A 17,965-nucleotide genomic window follows, 5' to 3' on the forward strand; every position below is an offset into this window, starting at 1 on the left:
TTTGGCATAATCTTGAACCTAAGTGTTTGATATTCATATTTCGCTTTCTGGGTCAAAACTACTCGAATTTCCTCACTCACGTTGTTACGACTGAATAGACTTTTCAATTCAAACATGCAAAACGGGACGGAAAACATGAAATTTTGCAATAATCTTACGCCACCCTTGCACAAAACGAAAATTTTTCTAATTTCATAGACAACAGAAGACTGTATTTTTTCTACATAACCCCCCCCCTCGCCCCTGGTTTGAAATGCTTTTAAGATAGGTAGCATAAGTTTTCATGCCCTTAGTGGCATTTAGAACATATTTTTATAAGCATTTGCTTATTTATATGCTTATTTCGTCGAAAAATATCAACGCAATTTGCTTAGACGATTGCACTTAAAAAACTACAGCGTTTTCATTGTTGGGATACTGGAAAACTGTTTATATTCGCTGGTTTATTTTTCACTTTCAATGCTGAAGTTATTGTAAATGTTTTGTCGCAAATTCTAATAAGAGAAAATTTTGAATGTTTACGCCGAATCACTATTAACATAATGCTAGAGAATACAAATATTCTGCTTGCAATTGATTTTGCAAGTGCCATCACCAGCGCATTTTTATACAGAAAACTGAATCCTCCAATCCCAATCTCAACCTTCAGTCACACACATTAGAATAATGAAAACTTTAGGACTATGACGCTTTTGATATGGCAAACGAAGTGGACGAAATGGATCAGTTTCTAAAACTCGCCCCCAGCATCACCTCGAACGCTGAAGTGAAACTGGGCAATGGCGACGTCCAGAACGAAGACAAGTCGAAGGAACCGTCTCCCGAAAAAGAGGGAAATGAATTGAATGGCCCCGAGGCGCAAGAGAACGGCGAAGAAGAGGCGCCGAAGGAAAAATCTGCAACTCCGCAAAACGAAAAATCTCCATCGCCTCAAAAGGAAAAATCTCCATCTCCTCAAAAAGAAAAATCTCCATCACCAGCAGGTCAGTTTGATTGACTTAAATAGAATCAGTCTGATTGTTAATTCTATGCAGTTGCTGATGGCGAAGACGTCAAAACGAGTAGAGAAAACAATGCGGATGAAGCTGAAACTGAAGATTAGTCTGAATAATATTTTCAATTATCAAAGTTTATACGATTTTGGTGTTTTTCAAGGACTGCCTTTTTTGCCGAACTGAAAACTGTTTAGATCGATAGGGCTAAATGTGTTCTGGCAGACTTTGCAAATCTATATATACACCTGCTACGAAGATTTTTTAAAGACATATTTTACACATCTATTTATTATCCATTGTTGCTATTTAATTTAAAAAATATATATATCTTAAGAGACATTTCTATAAGTCCATGGCGTTTCTTTGTCGCTTTTGTCACAATTTATTAAAAGAAGCGACTGTATGTGAAAAGTATTATTTGAAGTGGCTGTTGCTTATGGCTTGGTCCTAACTATTTATGTTGCTGATAATCAAAATAGCTATTACAGAATTTATTGTTGGCATTATTTTATGTACGTTAATTCTTGTAATTAAGAAAATATTCATGATCTTCTTAAATTTGCCATTAAATTCATTTTTAATCCTAAGTTTTAGTTACATGTCCATTCCATTTCCTTATAAGAAGTAATGTGAGGAAAGTTTGAACTACGCGATAATTGCTGGTGATGGGAGCAGTTTACATGTTATTTTGTATGCGTGTGTCGCAATGAAAGAGGAAATCAATCAGGCTCTTCTATACTGTACAGTGTGTTTATTTCTTTGTTAAAGTATCAATTCTACGTTAAGCATTCGTTTTGATTTTTTGTCAAATCTTTGGAAATCCATGTGATTTTTTTGCGGATATTTACGGGTCCGTTTGTTCATCCTGATACGTTACAAATGTGACAACTTTATTGGCCCCAAGTGGGTCTTCTTGATTTAACTTCTTTTCAATAAGAGCGTCTTTATAATTGACAAACTGTGAGGTGTTTGGCCTTTTTGCCTCACTCTGGTATTCTCCCATTGCTCTTCTTTTGTTGCTCTGTTGTGATTTGTTCCGTTTCGACGACTCCCCGTCATTGTTTTCCAAAAGAACGTACTCTTGTCCTCCATCTTCTTTTTGGAACAGAGCTACTTGCAGCTTCATTAATGTACATTTGCTGAGCAAGTGTTTAGCAAAAGCGTTGCCCGCGAAACTAGCATAGTCGCACTTCACACACTTGAATGCCCCCTTTACAGTTCGGTCGCAATGTAACACTACATGTTTGTGAAGATCATTCAACCTGGAGGAAAGTGCTTCCGTTAGTTACTGCACGGGGAGAAATCACTAGTTTCTACAAGAACTTACCTTTTAGAGGTGTAGCCGCACTCGCTGCAGTGAAACAAATCGTTTTGCTTCAATCCATGGCAGACTAAATGTTTCTTCAAGTCTCCTTGCCTTTTGGAATAATAATCGCATTGGTCGCATGTGTAAAGAGTGGCTGCCTCAGTATGTAGCACCATGTGTTTGCTCAGGTCTCCTTTTCGCTTGGTTGAATAAGAGCACTTGTCACAGTTATGCATTGGAACTGAAATGAAAAGTTTTCGTTTGATGGGCAGTTTTTGTGTAAAAGAGATGATTTTTTATATTCCGATCAAATTCTACCGGTTCATGAGCTGCTCTCACAGGGTAAAAATATCAATACCAGATGTAGAAATGAATGACTATTTCTAAGGAATTTTTACTTTACGAAAAGCCCTAGCATATCCCTTTTCTGCTACAACTCAGACTACAAAATGATCATAAAAAGGAGATTTTTGTTTTAAACTTTAACACCTTGCAGTTCAGAGATAAACATCATTCGGACAAATGTTCATCTGAACTTTCCTTGTTGAAATGAACCAACTTCCTTGAATATTATTAAGAAACACACTGTACATTCAGTGTTTTACCTGTGCCGACATCACAATGAGTTAACAAATGTTTGGGCATATCGCACTTCCTTCTCGTTGTGTAAGGGCATTCACTGCAAGTGTAAACAGGCAGTTCCACTGGTTCTCGATGATTTTCTACATGTCTGTCCAAGTCCGCTTTCTTCATCGTTTGATAGCCGCAATATGCACAAACAAAAACCTTCTTGTTTGCAAGAGAAGCATATTCATTGAAGTAGGCAGGCAGTTTTTGTTTAGATGGTTTCTAGATGGGATAAATAGTGTTATTAGAGGCTTGTTTCAAATGGGGATTTTGGGTGCTGCTTACAATGCTGTATTTGACTGGAGACTCCTTTGATTGATTGAAGCTACTGTCGCTGACATCGCTTTCACCGTCTGAGTCGAGTTCGTCTTCCAAAAAAGCCTCCTCGTGTATCACGATGTGATCATCAAGGTGGTCGACATCAAGAGTTTGAAAATCGCAGTATTTGCAGGAAAACAGTTCTTGGTCCCCATCTTCGGCAACCTCCTCTTCTTCGACTTGGCTGGAATCTTTTTCATCACTCATTTCCAACAAAGAAGATGAACAGTGGAAAATGTTCGATTCTTCGTCTGTAAAGACCACTCTCGAAACGCTGTAAAACGAAGAACGTCAATGTCAGAGTGTCTCAGGGAGTTTGCAGCTGCTTCAATGTTGCCATACGTTCAAAATATGCAGTTGTTACAAGTAATTACTACGCACTGGTTTGTTTCAATAATTTAATTTATAAATAAATTGCAAAATATTAGTTGATTTATGTTTCCTTAACGCTATCGGAAAGACACGTTTTGCCAAGTCTGTTTGATTAAAATTAATTTGGCATTTAGTTTTTGAACACTTTTTAGACGAAATTGGATAAAAATTATCTATAAATATTTACTAGTAAAATTTAAAGCAATGAAGTTTTTGGATTTAGGATCGTGCATCGAAAATAATTGAATTTTGAAAAGAGACAAATTAAAAAAATATCCTACTTTCCATTGGTTACATCAGAAAATTTCAAACTACCTACTACAAATTTTTGTCACAATTTCTTTTTAATTTTAAATAATTTTAATGTAAATTAAATAAAATAATTTAGTTAGTTGTGAACATTCGTTTTTTCGAATTTTAAAAGTATATGGCTTGCATATGCGTGTAACTTTTGAAAAAATTACACTTTCCAGAGTGTTTTGTGATGTTTTATGCGAATTTAACGAATGCATGATGCTTTTTTTATATCAATAAAATTCGACATTTAAATTCAGGCCAGATCTATGTGATTTTTTCAAGTTAGTTTAGTGATCAATGGCGGATGGAAAACGATCTACGCGATTTGCTCCGTTAATTTTTCGAAAATGACCTTTACATTTTTGTGCGGAAAAGTAGTCTGTCTGGAGAACTAATTTTTACTTTGTCGTTTTTTGCTATTTTTTCAAGCCGTTTTACAAGTTTAGCATAAATGCAAGATATTTTAATTTTAAAACTTTCTGACGTTTTCTGTCAACCTAAAGCCATCACTTTTACATTCGCCTACTAGCAATCAAGACTGAATATTTTTGATGTCTTAAAGTGTACATTTGACGTTTTAAGAACATTTTGGACTTTTTCTTCATGGTTTAATCGGCCTATCGACTGCAGTGATGGGCGAATTGGGTACAGAAATGTGCAGTTTAGTGGTAGGTGCAGATTTTTTAATTTTCAGTTTTTTATTGCTTGAATTTAGCACTAAAGACACTCGAATATTAAAATCAGCAACCGTTTGACTCAAATATGTTGTTTGGACGACCTCAAATGTTCCCTTTAATTATGTCCATTGTACGCAACACCCTGTATAGTTTGTACTTATATTTTCTGTAATTTCATCAACAACTCATTTCTTCCAACCGGGATCAATTATCAATTTAAACAAAACTATTCTTGGATGTTGTATACATATTTTTCTATTTCAATCAAGTCTACAAGCTCTTCTTCACCACAACAGGGAATGTTATAATTGGATAGGATAAAGGCCATGTCGGATATCCGATATTCGTAATAACTTTTTGTTACACAAGCAGCTACAGAATCCGACAGCTTAACTGAACGTTACATTGAAATAATGATTGAGAGTTACATTGAGATGATGAGTGCCAGTGTTCAGCAACGTGATACCACATGGATAAGACAAAGTTTGAAGAGGAAGCAATGAAAATTCGCTGTGAGGCAAGAGTATAAAAAGTTGATAGGGTTTGGGCAGAAAAAAACACGTTGATGAAAACGTGCAAGTATTCATAATTTGTTCAAATATAGCGCACCTTTCTCTCCGTCGTCTATTTATGGATAAATTTAATTAAATGCTTATACAATTGAGCTGGCATTATATCCTACGCTTAAGGAACTTTTAGCTTTGATTACACAGGGTGTTGCTTTTTGAAATTTGATCTTGTATTTTAAGTGTGCTAAATAAGGAGTCTAGTGTAGGTCAGAAACAAGACGCTCAAATTGAGTAAGTAATTTTTAACAGGATGTTCCGAAGTAATGCCGAGATGTTTTGGAAGCTAATTTAGAAATATTTTTTTTAAACATTGCACGTTAAATAGACCAAGACATCTGACCGATTTTAGCTGCGAACCGGAACTAATTCATATTTCGAAAAATATTTTTTTAATTTTAATCAGTTTAATCTTATCACTCAATCTTTCTTCTCAAACATTTTTTAATTTTCGAGGACTATAGCGAAAATAGAGCAGTGAAATTCAAGCGATGATAAATTAGTTAGTATTTTTGCAGTAATTAAAGGGTTTTTCAACTAAAACACTGTTATCAAAAATAAAACGCTTTAATATGGTTTGTATTTGGCTACAATACCTACGTTCATTGGCTTGTCGACTAATCAATTACACAAGTATATAATATAATATAAAAAGTACAAAACATCATTATCAAAAACATGATACGAACTAAATACATCAAAATTAGATCTACGACACAATATTATTATAATATATGTATAGATAATGTAACAGAGTGAGTATGAAGATACCTAAAATAGCATGCGTGGTTTGCTAAATAGCTTCTAAACATAACAAACATGTTTCTATTTCTTGGATGTTACTACCGCGGTATATTTTAAGGTAAAAATATCTAAAACCGAGGTATATAGGTTTTCTTTGGAAGATGCAGCGTTAAGAGCAGGAAATTTGTTATCGTCGAGTGATCATCACCAGAACGAACTGTAAGGCCGCTTTCTATTCAGCTGCAAGAAAATTAGTTTCGGAAAAATTCCAAGCAAACTAACAAAATCTTACATTTGTTGCGCCAGCATTGTTTTCCAGTATATCTCCACTACTGCTGCTGCTGCTGGATAAACGTTCTTCCTCCAAAGTCAGAGCTTTCGACAATCCCTCTAACTCCATTTCTATATAAAGCTGCTGCAGCTGATCATTGACCATCACAGGCTACAATCATGGAAATTTTAGCTATTCATCTAACGTCATAAAAAATGTTCCTGCTTACTTGCTCGATTTGTTTCAGAGCGTTGAGATCCATTTTTAAAATATCATCGATATTCTTCACGGACATCTGGTATCGGTAGATTACATCTGGAGTTAAGGTCATTGATTCCAGCCATGGAGGCTCTCGCTTTCGCAATGGACACACTTGGCGCTGGCTATTTACCATTTCCTTAAATTGGCAATAAGAAACATGTATTTTCGTCCATTCTCGTATTTGGTTGATCACTTACATCGTCAGTGCGGTTGGTGTTGTTGCATGAAGCAGAATCGTCGTTTGATCGGGAACCTGTGTCGGTTTTCAAAAACGAGGAATATGAGGAAGAGTAACAGCTACTCTCCTCCTCCATGCGGTTTGGCCGATAAGAACTCACCAGCTTGTTGGGCCGTAGAATCGGCTCGGGTAGCTGCAATAGAAATATTCATGATTCAACTGGCTTTTTTGTTTCGCAAAATCATGCCGAATTAAGCATTTTTCTTGCTAATTTTGAATATATTTGTTGCGATACGTTGGAGTTCAACATTGCATATAGCCAGTGTTCTAGTAAAGTCCCATTAAAATAGGGAGTTGATACACAAAAGCTTGGATGGTCTTTTGGGCATAAAACATTCGAAATGCAGTGAATAACCGCCAGGATCAGTCAATAGGGCTTTGTAAATAATAATTAATAAAGTAATTAAATAAAAAAGTACACTAATGAAAAACAGTGCTCAGCTCTTTCTGGACAGTTGGAAATTTTATCTAGCGCACACATAAATGGATCACAAAATCACACTCACGCCAATATAGAAAAACATATCGACAAAGCCACACAAAAAAGCAAATTAATCAAGGTTCCGGAACGAAAATAGTTAAACACATAATGAACCACTTAAAGTGACCTTTGCATTTGTCTTAAACGGCTCCGCTTGGATTCCGACATCGGGAGGGCTGATCAGCGGAGAACCTGGAGAACAGATCGATTGCAAACCTAAGTCCTTTCGAGAACATTCCGACAAGGCCTAAAAATTGATCGTTTAATCAATTGAAAAATCAATCTTCGCGCCCAAACAAAGCGCTAATCTTCTAGAGGAAAATCAATTTGCTTACCTTATTTACTACACTAGCTGAGGCAATGGAACCGATCCGGCTGCCAGGTTCCGCTTTAACGGATGTGGCTTGAGATGAAGGCCGATAGCATTGAGGCCCAGATCCGGAAAGGCGCTGGATACCAGCATCAAACTGCTGAGAACCATCTGATGGATGCAGCCTTGAATCTAGATAAGCCGCTCGGTCGTAAGTAGGGTCTATGTTCCTCAAGTGACCCGCTTCTGGTCCCAAAGGCACGTTTTGCAAGGACAAGATAGGAATTGTGGGGCAAAGAATCGGCGGGGGAAATATTCCCGGAGCATAATTGGAGAGCACACCAGCAGGCAAATATTGCACTAAAGGAACAAACTGGCAATTAGTATCACATTTGGAAGCTTTGTTTTGGATATTACCTTGATTTCTTTGGGAAACTTGAGGTCCAGGCGGAACAATGGTTGGTACATAGTAAACGGGCAAAACGCCTTGATTGAGTGCGTCCTTTGCATTGTGAGCCACTGGAACTGGAAAAGGGCTCCACATATTCAACGCGTTCTGAAACAACCTCCAATAAATGTCGGGCATTTTTTTATGGATTCGGGATGCTTACGGTGAGCAAGTCGCTCCTATGGGGATGGCTCGGACTTTCTGCGGAGGAACTCATTTGCGCATTGCTGTAAAAACTGGGTCCAGGATTTTCAAATAGCTCATTGTGCCCATTTTGTTTGAATATTTTACAGCCCTCTCTATCTTCAATCAAATGCCTTCCACTTCGTTTCACTCCTTGATGGTGCTAAAGTGGGAAATCATTCGCGGTTAATTACGCAAAAATTGTCCAAAGTAGATTAAATAGATTTCACGGGAAGAGTTCGAAATCTAACTGATGGTGTTCTGGTGCCTGGTTTATTCTTCAACCTGCACTTTTTTCAATTTGCTACTGTTTGAGGCACCAAATTCATAGCATATTTTTGCGCCTCAAAGACAATTAATCAATTTGGACACCGGGTGTATCAAACGATCAACTTACCTCATTGGCGCTTTCCATAAACATCTCATTGGTGTGTTTTTCCAGCTTCTGATGGCTTTTTTTCGCTTCCCGGTCCTTAAAGTGCGATCGTTCCTTTTTGTGCTTTTGGATCATGATTTTTTCCATATCCTCATTGTGTCTGACCAGCACGGATGCAGTCAATTGTGGCGCTTTGTAGTCGTCGCTTGTCATGTTGGTGCCGCTAGTGATTTCGCTTTCCAGATTCGGAGTGCTGCCTGAACTTAAATTGCCCGCGCTTCCGTATCTGGAGTTTTCGCAGTTTTGGAGTGGCGACAGACATTTTCTTCAAAGGAGAAAGCTAATCGATTAGTATGATGTTCTCAAATCTGTGTCCTTAGATGGAACTTCGTTTTGAGGATGTTTTAAAGACTTACGGATTAATGGGGACGCAATCAGAAACCTCGTCTTCTTTTTTTCGATATATCAGTTCAATCGCATTACTAGCGAACTGATTCTCCCCATAGGTAGCGCTGGTATTTGGGTTACTTTGGAAGAATCTGGTAATGTTTTCGTTGTAATTCAGCTGGTTGTAGCTCGGAGGCGTTTCCGAGGATGATTTGCTGTCGCAGAAATCGTGATGGGGCGAAATTTCTCCCAACATCACCGAATCCCTTTCCTAAAGGTCCTGTTTTTGTGAGAAACTCTCGTATTTTTTTGAGTATTTACCGAAAAGCTCTCGTTGAACTCCTGAGGAACTTCAATTTCCAGCTTAGTCGTACTGATGAAGGATTCCACGAAACTGGCCAAGTTCTTGCAACGTCTGGACACTTCCTGTTTGCATATTTCCACAGGCTTTGGAAGTTCCTGGAAGAAACGCCCATAAAATCAGAAAACTCCCACTCAAAAATTCCATTACGTACCACTGTTAAAAGCTGCAAAATTTCAGCTTGCAATACTTTGCCTTGACTGATTACGTGGCTGGAAATTGCTTTCAGCTCTATATCGGTTGCGAGGTCGAAGACATTCGGGTTTAAAGGTCCCTAGAAACAAATGTTCAGCTCCCAATTGTTGTTTGGCTTAAAAATAATTACCTCTAAAACCTGGTGCAAGCTGATAACACACTCCATTCTCTTGGACCACGGATTAATCACGCTGGACCATTCGGTTTCGATTAAGGCGAAGCATCCATTCTGGACCATAAATCTATAGGGTTTACTTCGGAACACTGAGCCGTTGATTTGGCATGTTTTCATCACTGAAAGCAGATATTCATGGTAAATTTTCCAATGACTTCATCAGTTTACTGGGTGGAGGATGCAAACTCAATCAACAACTGCTTGAAGAACATGGAGAAAAAACAGAAAATGGAGAAAAAAATTAAATAACCAAAAAAATGTGGTATTTGTCGTGGTTTTTTCTCGCTAGACATTATACAGGGTGATAAATGTTAATTAAAACTTCGCAGGAAATACTACTATCATTTTACAATAAAAATCAATCGTTGATTACTTTAAACCATAGGACAAAGGGCGCCTTTCACGCCCAATTCAACCAGTCGTAGACTTTACTTACCGGATTTGTAAACTTCTTTGAGAAAAGGCATATCCTCCGGATGGTAGAAGTCAAAGACTGATTTTCCCAGCATGTCTTGGGGTAAAAATCCGAAATTAGTCACCACGTCCGGATCAACGTAGCTGATTATGCAAGATGCGGTATGGCGCATTCCGAATTTGCTGGACATTTTTCGCTCTTTGGGAACTGGATAATTTATCAACATTAGTTGTTACCAAATAAAACGAGATTCGAGCATTAGTACCTTTGTAGGCGCTTATAACTGGCACGGCAATGATGAAGAGAAACATGCAATTGTTGTGGTCGGCTAATCCAGATTCTGGAGACTCGGTCATTTGCTTGATGGTAACGGTCAGATTAAAAGCCTGGTAGGAAATGGGCTTTTCCAGAAGAGGTACTTCTGAAGATGTGTGGCGCCTGAGACACACATAGAAGCAGTTTCTCACATCTGAAACAGCCGAATTTTAAAACTTCTGCAAGCCAAGTTAAATAAACTATATCTGTTACCTTTTCCATTGGAATCAATTAGAGGCAAGCCCACACTTGTGCTAACTTTCGTGGAAAAAGTATCGCGGTCTTTTGGATGGACAAAGTCAATGAAAGAGTGTCCCAGCCAGGTGTCCTCCGGGAATCCTAGAATGGAAGTGATGCTGGGGGTTGTGTACAAAACCAGGCCATCGTGCATGGAAATTACACAGCAAAAACCATCCTTAAGTAGCAGAAAAGTGGGTAAGCTTAATTGGGTGAGGGAAGGCGTTCTCCTTACATTAACTTCGCATTGGCCAGACGCCAGAAGATCTGCTTTAGGAAAGAATTCGACGATTTGATTTTCCACCGTTTGGGCAACGGGCTCTACATGATCGGCGGAGGAATCTAGGAAGCCTTGATCCTCATGAATAGTGGTTGTTTCTAAGTGGAATAATGTTAAAATTGAGCTCAGAAGTGTACAAAATGTTATGTTCCCCAGCAGATTTTTCGCACATCAGAATGAAAAAAAGGGTGTTTAATATTTTTCCTCTACTATGAAGGTTTGCTTTCAGTACCTCTTATCACATTTTTTGGCCATTTTTGTTGTTAGTTGTAAGACTTACCTTTTTCGTCCTGAGTGTCATGCATATCATCGTCTAAGATTGGCTCTGGTTTCTTACTTCCAAAGTCCACATTTTCTTGAATGCTTAAATCTACATCTGATAAATAGGGCGTGGACTCCACACCTAGTAAATGGCCGGTTTTGATTAACATAGGGCCACGCTGATGCAGGCGAGGGTTTTGATATAAAAAAATCGATTTTATTGAAACATTCTGCATTTTTCAAGTTAAATAATAATTAAATCACCTGATGCTCTAACTCTCCTACATCAAGTTAATAGTAAAAATTAACTTTAATAGAAACCAAAGTAATTAAAGTATATGTAAAATATAAGCAAATATTGGAATTAACAAGCATTCCTTAAAAGATAATAATAATAATTCGTATATAATTGTGTTCAAAAGCCCAAAATAGCCATCAAAGAAATCAGTCAATTCAGTACACAGGGTGCTTTGTAGCATGTGAAAGATGTGATTGGCACTAAAAATTTTCCAAATTTTATTCAAGCTTACAAGGAAACACCCTGTATATTTCAATTCAACGAACAAATGTACTAACGGCCATAACAGCACAGCGAATTTCTTCGAACCTTTTTTGATGCATAATAGTCAAGAAAAATTATGTTTCATCCAATCAAAGAAGGTTCTTTAGAGATTGGCGATAAAGATATAGCGGTTTCTTATAATCGTTTTCCCATAAAGTAAAAGTTACCTTACTCAGGCCAAAAGCCCTTTCTCCACGATCGGTCCTAATTCGCCCTTGTTTTGCCAGCATCAAGCTCATAATTTAAATTCATTCTGATTGTTCTCGAAACAAACAAAATGACTACATCTTTCCAAACAAGTCATATTTAATAGTGGACAAAGCTAATAATATGTTCTTGATGAAGCTGAATTTTCCAGAATATATTACATGAATCGGTTTTAGTCGTTGAGTTTTGAAAGTCTCAATTTTATTAGATTGCGGCATGGAAAAACGGTGGAAACATTCTCGGCAACGGCAGATACGAGATAAACTAGAAGGTGAAGAGCAGCAACTACTTAATGATCCTGAAGAAGTTTATTGCCGACTTCAATGCGAACTGCGACTACACACTGTGATGTAGTCATTTTGCTGTTGACTGTGATCAATGTTTAAAAAATTAAGTTATTGTCAACATTTTGCGATGAACTTATATCTATCGGCGATATTTTGGGTTCATAATCCAAATGGCTCGATTAAACTGTGATTCAGCTGAAAGTATTTGTTTAGTGTGTTAGAATTCAAAAGATCCAGCCAATTTATGCAAATTATGAAGTGTTTATAGTCTGGAGTAGGTGAGAACGTAAGAATAACATAAGCGGATGGTCATTTCAGAGATGCTTACCTAAGCTTGTTCTTGCTGAGGACGTTTCTTCAGTTATGCCGTCCGATAGTGCAGTAACTGGCTGAAGATCGTCCGTTTGAGCGGGAAGTGTTGAAGACGTTTGGCCGGTCTTCTTGTGCTCTTTGCTGGGCTTTGCCGCCTGTAGATGGGAGGACTCATTGCTAAATCCCGAAAATTTGCGTAAGTAATAGTCAGCTGCAATTTGTCTAGATTTAAGTACTTTTCGTTTGGGTTTGCGGTTCCTCCATAGCCGCTGCTCCTGCTCGAATTGCTGCCTCCACTATGCCTAGACTTAGAGCTGGCGCTGCAAGTTCAAAAAGGAAAAATAGAGCTTCTTCCAGAAAAACAATTTTGCGCAAACTTACCTTCCTTGCGAAGTGGTATTGCTGCAACTGTTGGAGTATCCAGAATCGGATATTTTCGTGTTGTTGGTACCAGATTCTGATTCCATTTTGGTTCACGTTCAGTTAGCGGATCTAGAAGCACAAAGGTTGTTTTCCAGGATAATTCGCATTAATTCGTTATTCTTAAGCAACGTGATCCATTAGGCAAATCCCAGAGTCTTATAGAAATACAGGTGCTCAGAGCAAGCGGATATATGGATGCAAAAGACTGGCATAAAAGGGTATTGTTCCGAGTTAATTAAAAATCTAAATTTATCGACAACGTGCAATTGCACAACCAATGTCTGGGTGGGTGGGTAAAAGTGAATTATATAAAGAGCCGGATGCCATTTGGACAAAAGCCTGTAAAGAGATGCGCCCTAAAATAGATGCCCCACAATCGGATTTAACTGAAAATGTCACTTCCATGTAATGTTTTAAATCACCCCTATTAGAGAAATATTTGGCTATTTTTAGAACTGAACAGACAATTGTGTAACGAAAAATGACACCGCAGCTTTTTTGTCCATAATTTATAAGTAGATTATTTATAGCGATGTGATATAACTGAGATGGACATAAAAATGGGGCTTTGTCCACATTATTTTCTTTATTTTAAGGTATTTTTGGCGGCTAGTAGAGTGCCTCCAAAATAAAGATGCTCGCATTTAATTGGCTCTAGTTTCTACCATCCATCCATATGGGTATGGAAATATTTCGTGCTACAAGCAGGAATTCCACTTTTAAAAAAACCGCAATGTCGTCTTTTCTCTAGCAAAGGTTTCATTAAAAGTGGAAATTTATAATTTTGTCTTTAAACGGGCAGTCAAACGTGTAACTGGGGATTAAGAACGTTTAGTTTTAAAGTTCCAATTTAAACTTCGATTTATGATCAAATTGTGGGTTAAACTTCGACATTTTGAGTCTAAATCGAATTTGAACAAACATCGTCGCTCGTTTCTCAATCTCAAAGCATATTTGTAGTTTAAAGTGAATTTTTTGAGTTTTACGTTGCGTTTAAAGGCGAAGTTTGGTAATTTCCAGTTTTAAGTCACTGTATCTTACTTAAAGTTATAGATACTTTATCGGGAGTAGGTTGGAAATTTTCGAGCGTTAAGCAAAAATTTCGAGTGGGACTTTTTGACGAAAATTGTTGACTTAATATGACCAATTTTAGTTTTTAACTTACTTTAAAAGGTACTTCCGTTTGGAAATTTTTCAATCTGGCGGTTTTGAAGCAAAAGATGTACGTTGATCTGAGGGTTACATTTATTAGCCTGAGTCATACGTAACAGTTGGAACCAGATTTTTTTGCTTTCTCACCTCCCCCCTTACGAGTACATTTTTGGCGAATTTCAAAAATGTGACCCATATTGCGTAAAAATCCTTAATTCAATATCAAAAGATTTAAGCTTTCGTGCGCGGTATGGATCTGCGCCGAGCAAGCCACATCTGAAGATGAAAGTCACTCGAGCTTGCGAAACGTCAGGATTAATTAATTTTCCATATTTCCAAGAAACTCATTAGTTTCATTTTGCTTAGTGTTTCGGGGCGTTTTTGCAAACGTAAGCAACATATGATGTGATTTTATACGAAATTTTGTCTTAAAATGAGCATCATGATTATCAGCTTTCAGATGCAGGTCAGTTTTATGTCATTTTTCCGCGTTAATAATTATTGTTTAATTAGTTTAAACATTGTGTGCGATTTGCTCCGGCGTATTTTCGAAAAATTCCACGCTTTTTTCATTTTCCTGAGAAAATCTCACATTTGGCAGACAAACTAAGTTTTCCTTCATTGTTTTGTGATATTTTTCCAATCAGTTGAGTGATTTTCTGACATATTCTGTCAACTTGACCGACTCTTCTTCGCCCACTAGTAATCAAAAGTGAATGTTTTATGTGAATTTATAGAACACTTAATGCTATTTTAAACAAAAATCGATCTAAAACCATGGGTCCAATTCGACATTCAAATATGTATCAGTTTTATATGTGATTTTATCAGGTTAGTTTGGCGCTTAATGACAGACAGGAAACAAGTTGGACGATTTGCTCTGTTAATTTTTCGAAAATAGCCAGATAATTTGCATTTTTGTGCGGAAAAATTGTGTATTTCTGGAAAACTAAAATTTTCCTTCACCGTTTTTCGATATGTATCCAACCGGGTCAGCGATTTTAGCAAGGAAACGCGAAATTTTTAACATTCTGACGTTTGCTGTCAACTTGTGACGGCCACTTTTATGTTATAAAGTGTACATTTTGAGATTTTAAAAACATTTAGGACTGATTTTCATGATTTTATGGGCATAACTTTATGGTTGGAACTGCCGCATTATAACTTAGTGTAAGTGCTATTTTTTCAGTTTTCTGTTCTTCTAACTGCTTAGGATTAAGCACAGGATGCACCCGAATATTACCATCAGAAACTTGTAAGACTAAAATATTAGCACTTCTCTGAATTACCTCAAAAATAAGCGCTTTACATTTGTACATTGGACGCAACAGTCTGTATAGTTTGTACTTGATATAAGTATATTTTCCTATTTCAATTAAGTCCTAGAGAACCCAAGACAGAATATTTTTACTGGACATGATAAAAAATGCTAAGTAGGAAATCCGATAGTCGTTATAAATCTCTATTACACAACCAGCTTCAGGATTCGACAGCTTATCGGAAGGTTAAATTGCCGTAATGATCAAGCGCCAGTGTGCAGCAACGTGATACCACCATAAGCCTTGTTCTATGGATACGACATTGATTGCTCATTAGCTTCTCATCCCTTCAGCCAATTAGAAATGTACAAATGTAAAAAAACGATTAAACAAAGTTTGAAGGTGAAAAAACGAACATCAATTAACAGAGAAAACACGTTGATGAGTTTCAAATACAGTCGACTGTATCTCGCTCTTCGGTCTGCGATATCTGGATAAAGTTAATTCAACCCGTATGCAGTAGAGTTGGCGTTAGATCGCTTGCTTAAGAAAATGTTGCTTTGATGCTAGGAAGCCCATTTGATTTTTCAACATAAAAATTAAGTAAACCAAAAGGCACAATTTCGTCTTTTGTAAAATCATGAAATATTGCCAAAAAAACATCTTTAGAGTTCTCTCTTCAAGGCGTTTCCGCCTAGGTATATCAATATCGAGATATTTTAGCAGACAGAACAAGAAAAAAATAATTAAACCGCCCCAATCCGGAGAATCGATGGAACTATTCGTTGGGGGTCTCAATTAAGAAATAAGAACGAGTTTGTAGAAAAATATTTTTAAAATTGCGCCGTATTGGACTCCGTTTGCCTCCATTTGAAAATGTTATCCAATTTATCGAAACATACTATACAGACGTTTATTTAAACTTTAGCGCATTTCAGGGTGATGCTTAATTAGATTGAACAGTGCGCGCTTTCTATATACATTTTCTACTTAAAGCAGTTGAACCGAAAACGTCTTCTAGAATTTTCAAAGTTCATTTTGAAAACAGTTGATTATTTTTTCTTTAAATTTTATAATGTATATTGTTTCAAGTCAAATTATTAAGCCGCATATCAGATGAGAACCAAATCATTTAACTTACCTCTACGTAGATATATTTGACCACTTAAAGTTTCATATTAGAAATTCAGTAAAAATACACGTCTTTTCAATTGCTCGGTTAGCTTAATACTAACAGGATGTAGTCCCGAAACAATAATACGAAGTGTACGGAGATGAAGGGCACAAGGGGGCTCACGCTGTTTGCAACGTGACTTTTGTGTTTCTTCGCCGCACGAAAATCGCATGGTTATTTTAGGCGTTTATAGGACACAGGTTCAAAGGGGGTAGTTTGTGTCGATAACAGGAACTAAAAATAAATTAGATGAATTTGCTGCTCTCTCTGCAAATTTAATACATAAAAATATTACGAAATAAAATAAATAATAAAACTGTCTTTTGATGCCCTCTCACAGCTTTGATGCACTTCAATATTGTGTCTATTTGCTAAACCTTGCCTAATTAGGTGTTTCTTTTGAAAAAGAGCAGCTTTCTGCCCCATTTTGTCAATCCACTCTCTCCAACCTTCTCCAAGCCACATTTATCAACAATAAACGTCTCTATTTCACTTTCTACGTTATTTCTAAGTTGCAGTGCTTTGAAGTTGGGAAACTCAGCCTTGCCCAGCTTGAGCCTCTTGACAGCCGTTCTGTAGCATTTCCAGGGCTGAGGTTCTATGACCAGAAAGTCTGAAAGACTGGCAACTTTTGCCAGAAATTTCCTCAATCCATCATCGCCATGATTCAAGTGAATCCACATAGTTATGGAAAAACAGAAGACTATGTCAAACCTAGTGCGATTGCGGGGCTTTAGGAAGTCTGTGAAAATATCCCCGGTGTCTGACATGATGTCGAGACACTTAAATGTAAGGTTTCTTGGGGATTGCTTCTCACACGCCCTTCGAATTAAAACTGGGTCAACGTCCACGCCTAATATGGAAATGGGGGTATCCACAACGTTCGTGAGGAAATCCTTGAGTGCAACTGTGAGATCCTAGAAATAATTGACACTATAACTAAGTAATTGTTACAGTTAGCAAAGTGCTTACCCCTGAGTTGCATCCAACGTCTAAAGCGCAGCCCCTGTCCGCTTTGAAGGCAGAACTCCATATTTCAGGGGCCAACATGGAAATCCGCTCATCTGGAGGGTGGAACTGATAGTAATTGATGAAATTGCCAAACTTTGATGCTCCAGGGTTTCCACACTTAAATTCCAGCTCGTTCATATCAATTTAAAAAATAAAACACTGTTAAAAAACTGAAAATTAAAATAACAAAACATGGGTAGGTTATGGTTATGTTTTCCAGCTGTGATTTGTAAACAATCCTGGATTGACGTCTCGCGCCCATTTATGATTGCCAACGTGATGATTATCCATGAAATTTTGTGGTGTTTTTGCTTGTTTTATTCAAGATTGAAAGTAAAACATTCATTGTTGGTCGGAGCATCTGAGATTTAGTTGTTGGGAGCCGGCATTTCCCGGAAAATTTCATTTTTAACCCACTTGAATGGGCTTGGTAGACATGGCAATGCTGTGTTGTTAATTGATTATTTTGTCAGTCAGCGAAA

At 37.3% G+C, this 17,965-nt stretch overlaps 4 protein-coding genes and 1 long non-coding RNA gene across 7 annotated transcripts in view; 2 read left to right on the forward strand and 3 right to left on the reverse strand.

Annotated features, from left to right (window-relative positions):
- Positions 1-1,582, forward strand: part of LOC109539866 (SH3 domain-binding glutamic acid-rich protein homolog) — a 4,091-nt gene extending 2,509 nt beyond the window's left edge. For both annotated transcript variants that reach the window (XM_019907925.2, XM_019907924.2), the window contains exons 3-4: positions 680-983; positions 1,035-1,582. In XM_019907925.2, the coding sequence (XP_019763484.1) occupies positions 680-983; positions 1,035-1,102 (372 nt within the window). In that variant the 3' untranslated portion in view covers positions 1,103-1,582. The remainder of the gene's footprint in view (positions 1-679; positions 984-1,034) is intronic.
- Positions 1,583-1,731: 149 nt separating this feature from the next.
- Positions 1,732-3,555, reverse strand: LOC109539865 (zinc finger protein 335). The gene is made up of 4 exons (XM_019907922.2): positions 3,214-3,555; positions 2,907-3,150; positions 2,323-2,542; positions 1,732-2,257 (listed from the first exon to the last, which is right to left on the reverse strand). The coding sequence occupies exons 1-4, from the start codon at positions 3,451-3,453 to the stop codon at positions 1,840-1,842; spliced, it is 1,122 nt and encodes a 373-aa protein (XP_019763481.2). The 5' UTR covers positions 3,454-3,555; the 3' UTR covers positions 1,732-1,839.
- A 666-nt stretch (positions 3,556-4,221) lies between these two features.
- Positions 4,222-12,353, forward strand: LOC125503864. The gene is made up of 2 exons (XR_007281117.1): positions 4,222-4,583; positions 12,074-12,353. It is a non-coding gene; the product is annotated as an uncharacterized LOC125503864 (long non-coding RNA).
- On the reverse strand, positions 5,710-16,639 carry LOC109539844 (period circadian protein). Of its 2 annotated transcripts, XM_019907888.2 has the most exons (21): positions 16,440-16,639; positions 12,846-12,956; positions 12,701-12,784; positions 12,481-12,641; positions 11,116-11,238; positions 10,791-10,933; positions 10,532-10,733; positions 10,269-10,472; positions 10,025-10,210; positions 9,544-9,707; positions 9,373-9,492; positions 9,179-9,316; positions 8,887-9,128; positions 8,492-8,795; positions 8,075-8,257; positions 7,881-8,019; positions 7,489-7,823; positions 6,632-6,805; positions 6,403-6,570; positions 6,195-6,344; positions 5,710-6,142 (listed from the first exon to the last, which is right to left on the reverse strand). In XM_019907888.2, the coding sequence occupies exons 2-21, from the start codon at positions 12,929-12,931 to the stop codon at positions 6,107-6,109; spliced, it is 3,342 nt and encodes a 1,113-aa protein (XP_019763447.2). In that variant the 5' UTR covers positions 12,932-12,956; positions 16,440-16,639; the 3' UTR covers positions 5,710-6,106. The 2 variants fall into 2 exon arrangements, with proteins under 2 accessions (XP_019763447.2, XP_019763446.2); XM_019907887.2 differs by lacking the exon at positions 16,440-16,639 and having other exon boundaries at positions 12,846-14,481.
- Positions 16,640-16,722: 83 nt separating this feature from the next.
- On the reverse strand, positions 16,723-17,743 carry LOC109539852 (probable RNA methyltransferase CG11342). Its single transcript, XM_019907898.2, has 2 exons — positions 17,445-17,743; positions 16,723-17,389 (listed from the first exon to the last, which is right to left on the reverse strand). Exons 1-2 carry the CDS (start codon positions 17,619-17,621, stop codon positions 16,859-16,861), a joined length of 708 nt encoding a protein of 235 aa, XP_019763457.2. The 5' UTR covers positions 17,622-17,743; the 3' UTR covers positions 16,723-16,858.
- Between the last annotated feature and the right edge of the window lie 222 nt (positions 17,744-17,965).

The sequence above is a fragment of the Dendroctonus ponderosae genome, unplaced genomic scaffold (assembly GCF_020466585.1).
Source record: "Dendroctonus ponderosae isolate FM_Combo_2020 unplaced genomic scaffold, Dpon_F_20191213v2 Dpon_F_20191213_3, whole genome shotgun sequence".
Taxonomy (NCBI): Eukaryota; Metazoa; Arthropoda; class Insecta; order Coleoptera; family Curculionidae; genus Dendroctonus; species Dendroctonus ponderosae.

Bases quoted from the DNA above. Each gene is read 5' to 3' on its own strand.
- LOC109539865 (XM_019907922.2), bottom strand. From the start codon at position 3,453: ATGAGTGATGAAAAAGATTCCAGCCAAGTCGAAGAAGAGGAGGTTGCC. The intron at 2,543-2,906 runs GTAAAACACTGA...TTTTCATTTCAG, and splicing joins TCATTGTGATGTCGGCACAG to TTCCAATGCATAACTGTGAC. The intron at 2,258-2,322 runs GTAAGTTCTTGT...ACTTTCCTCCAG, and splicing joins TGCGGCTACACCTCTAAAAG to GTTGAATGATCTTCACAAAC.
- LOC109539844 (XM_019907888.2), bottom strand. From the start codon at position 12,931: ATGGAATCAGAATCTGGTACCAACAACACGAAAATATCCGATTCTGGA. The intron at 9,129-9,178 runs GTAAATACTCAA...CAGGACCTTTAG, and splicing joins AGTTCAACGAGAGCTTTTCG to GAAAGGGATTCGGTGATGTT. The intron at 6,345-6,402 runs GTAAGCAGGAAC...CCATGATTGTAG, and splicing joins CTCTGAAACAAATCGAGCAA to CCTGTGATGGTCAATGATCA.
- LOC109539852 (XM_019907898.2), bottom strand. From the start codon at position 17,621: ATGAACGAGCTGGAATTTAAGTGTGGAAACCCTGGAGCATCAAAGTTT. The intron at 17,390-17,444 runs GTAAGCACTTTG...AATTATTTCTAG, and splicing joins ACGTTGGATGCAACTCAGGG to GATCTCACAGTTGCACTCAA.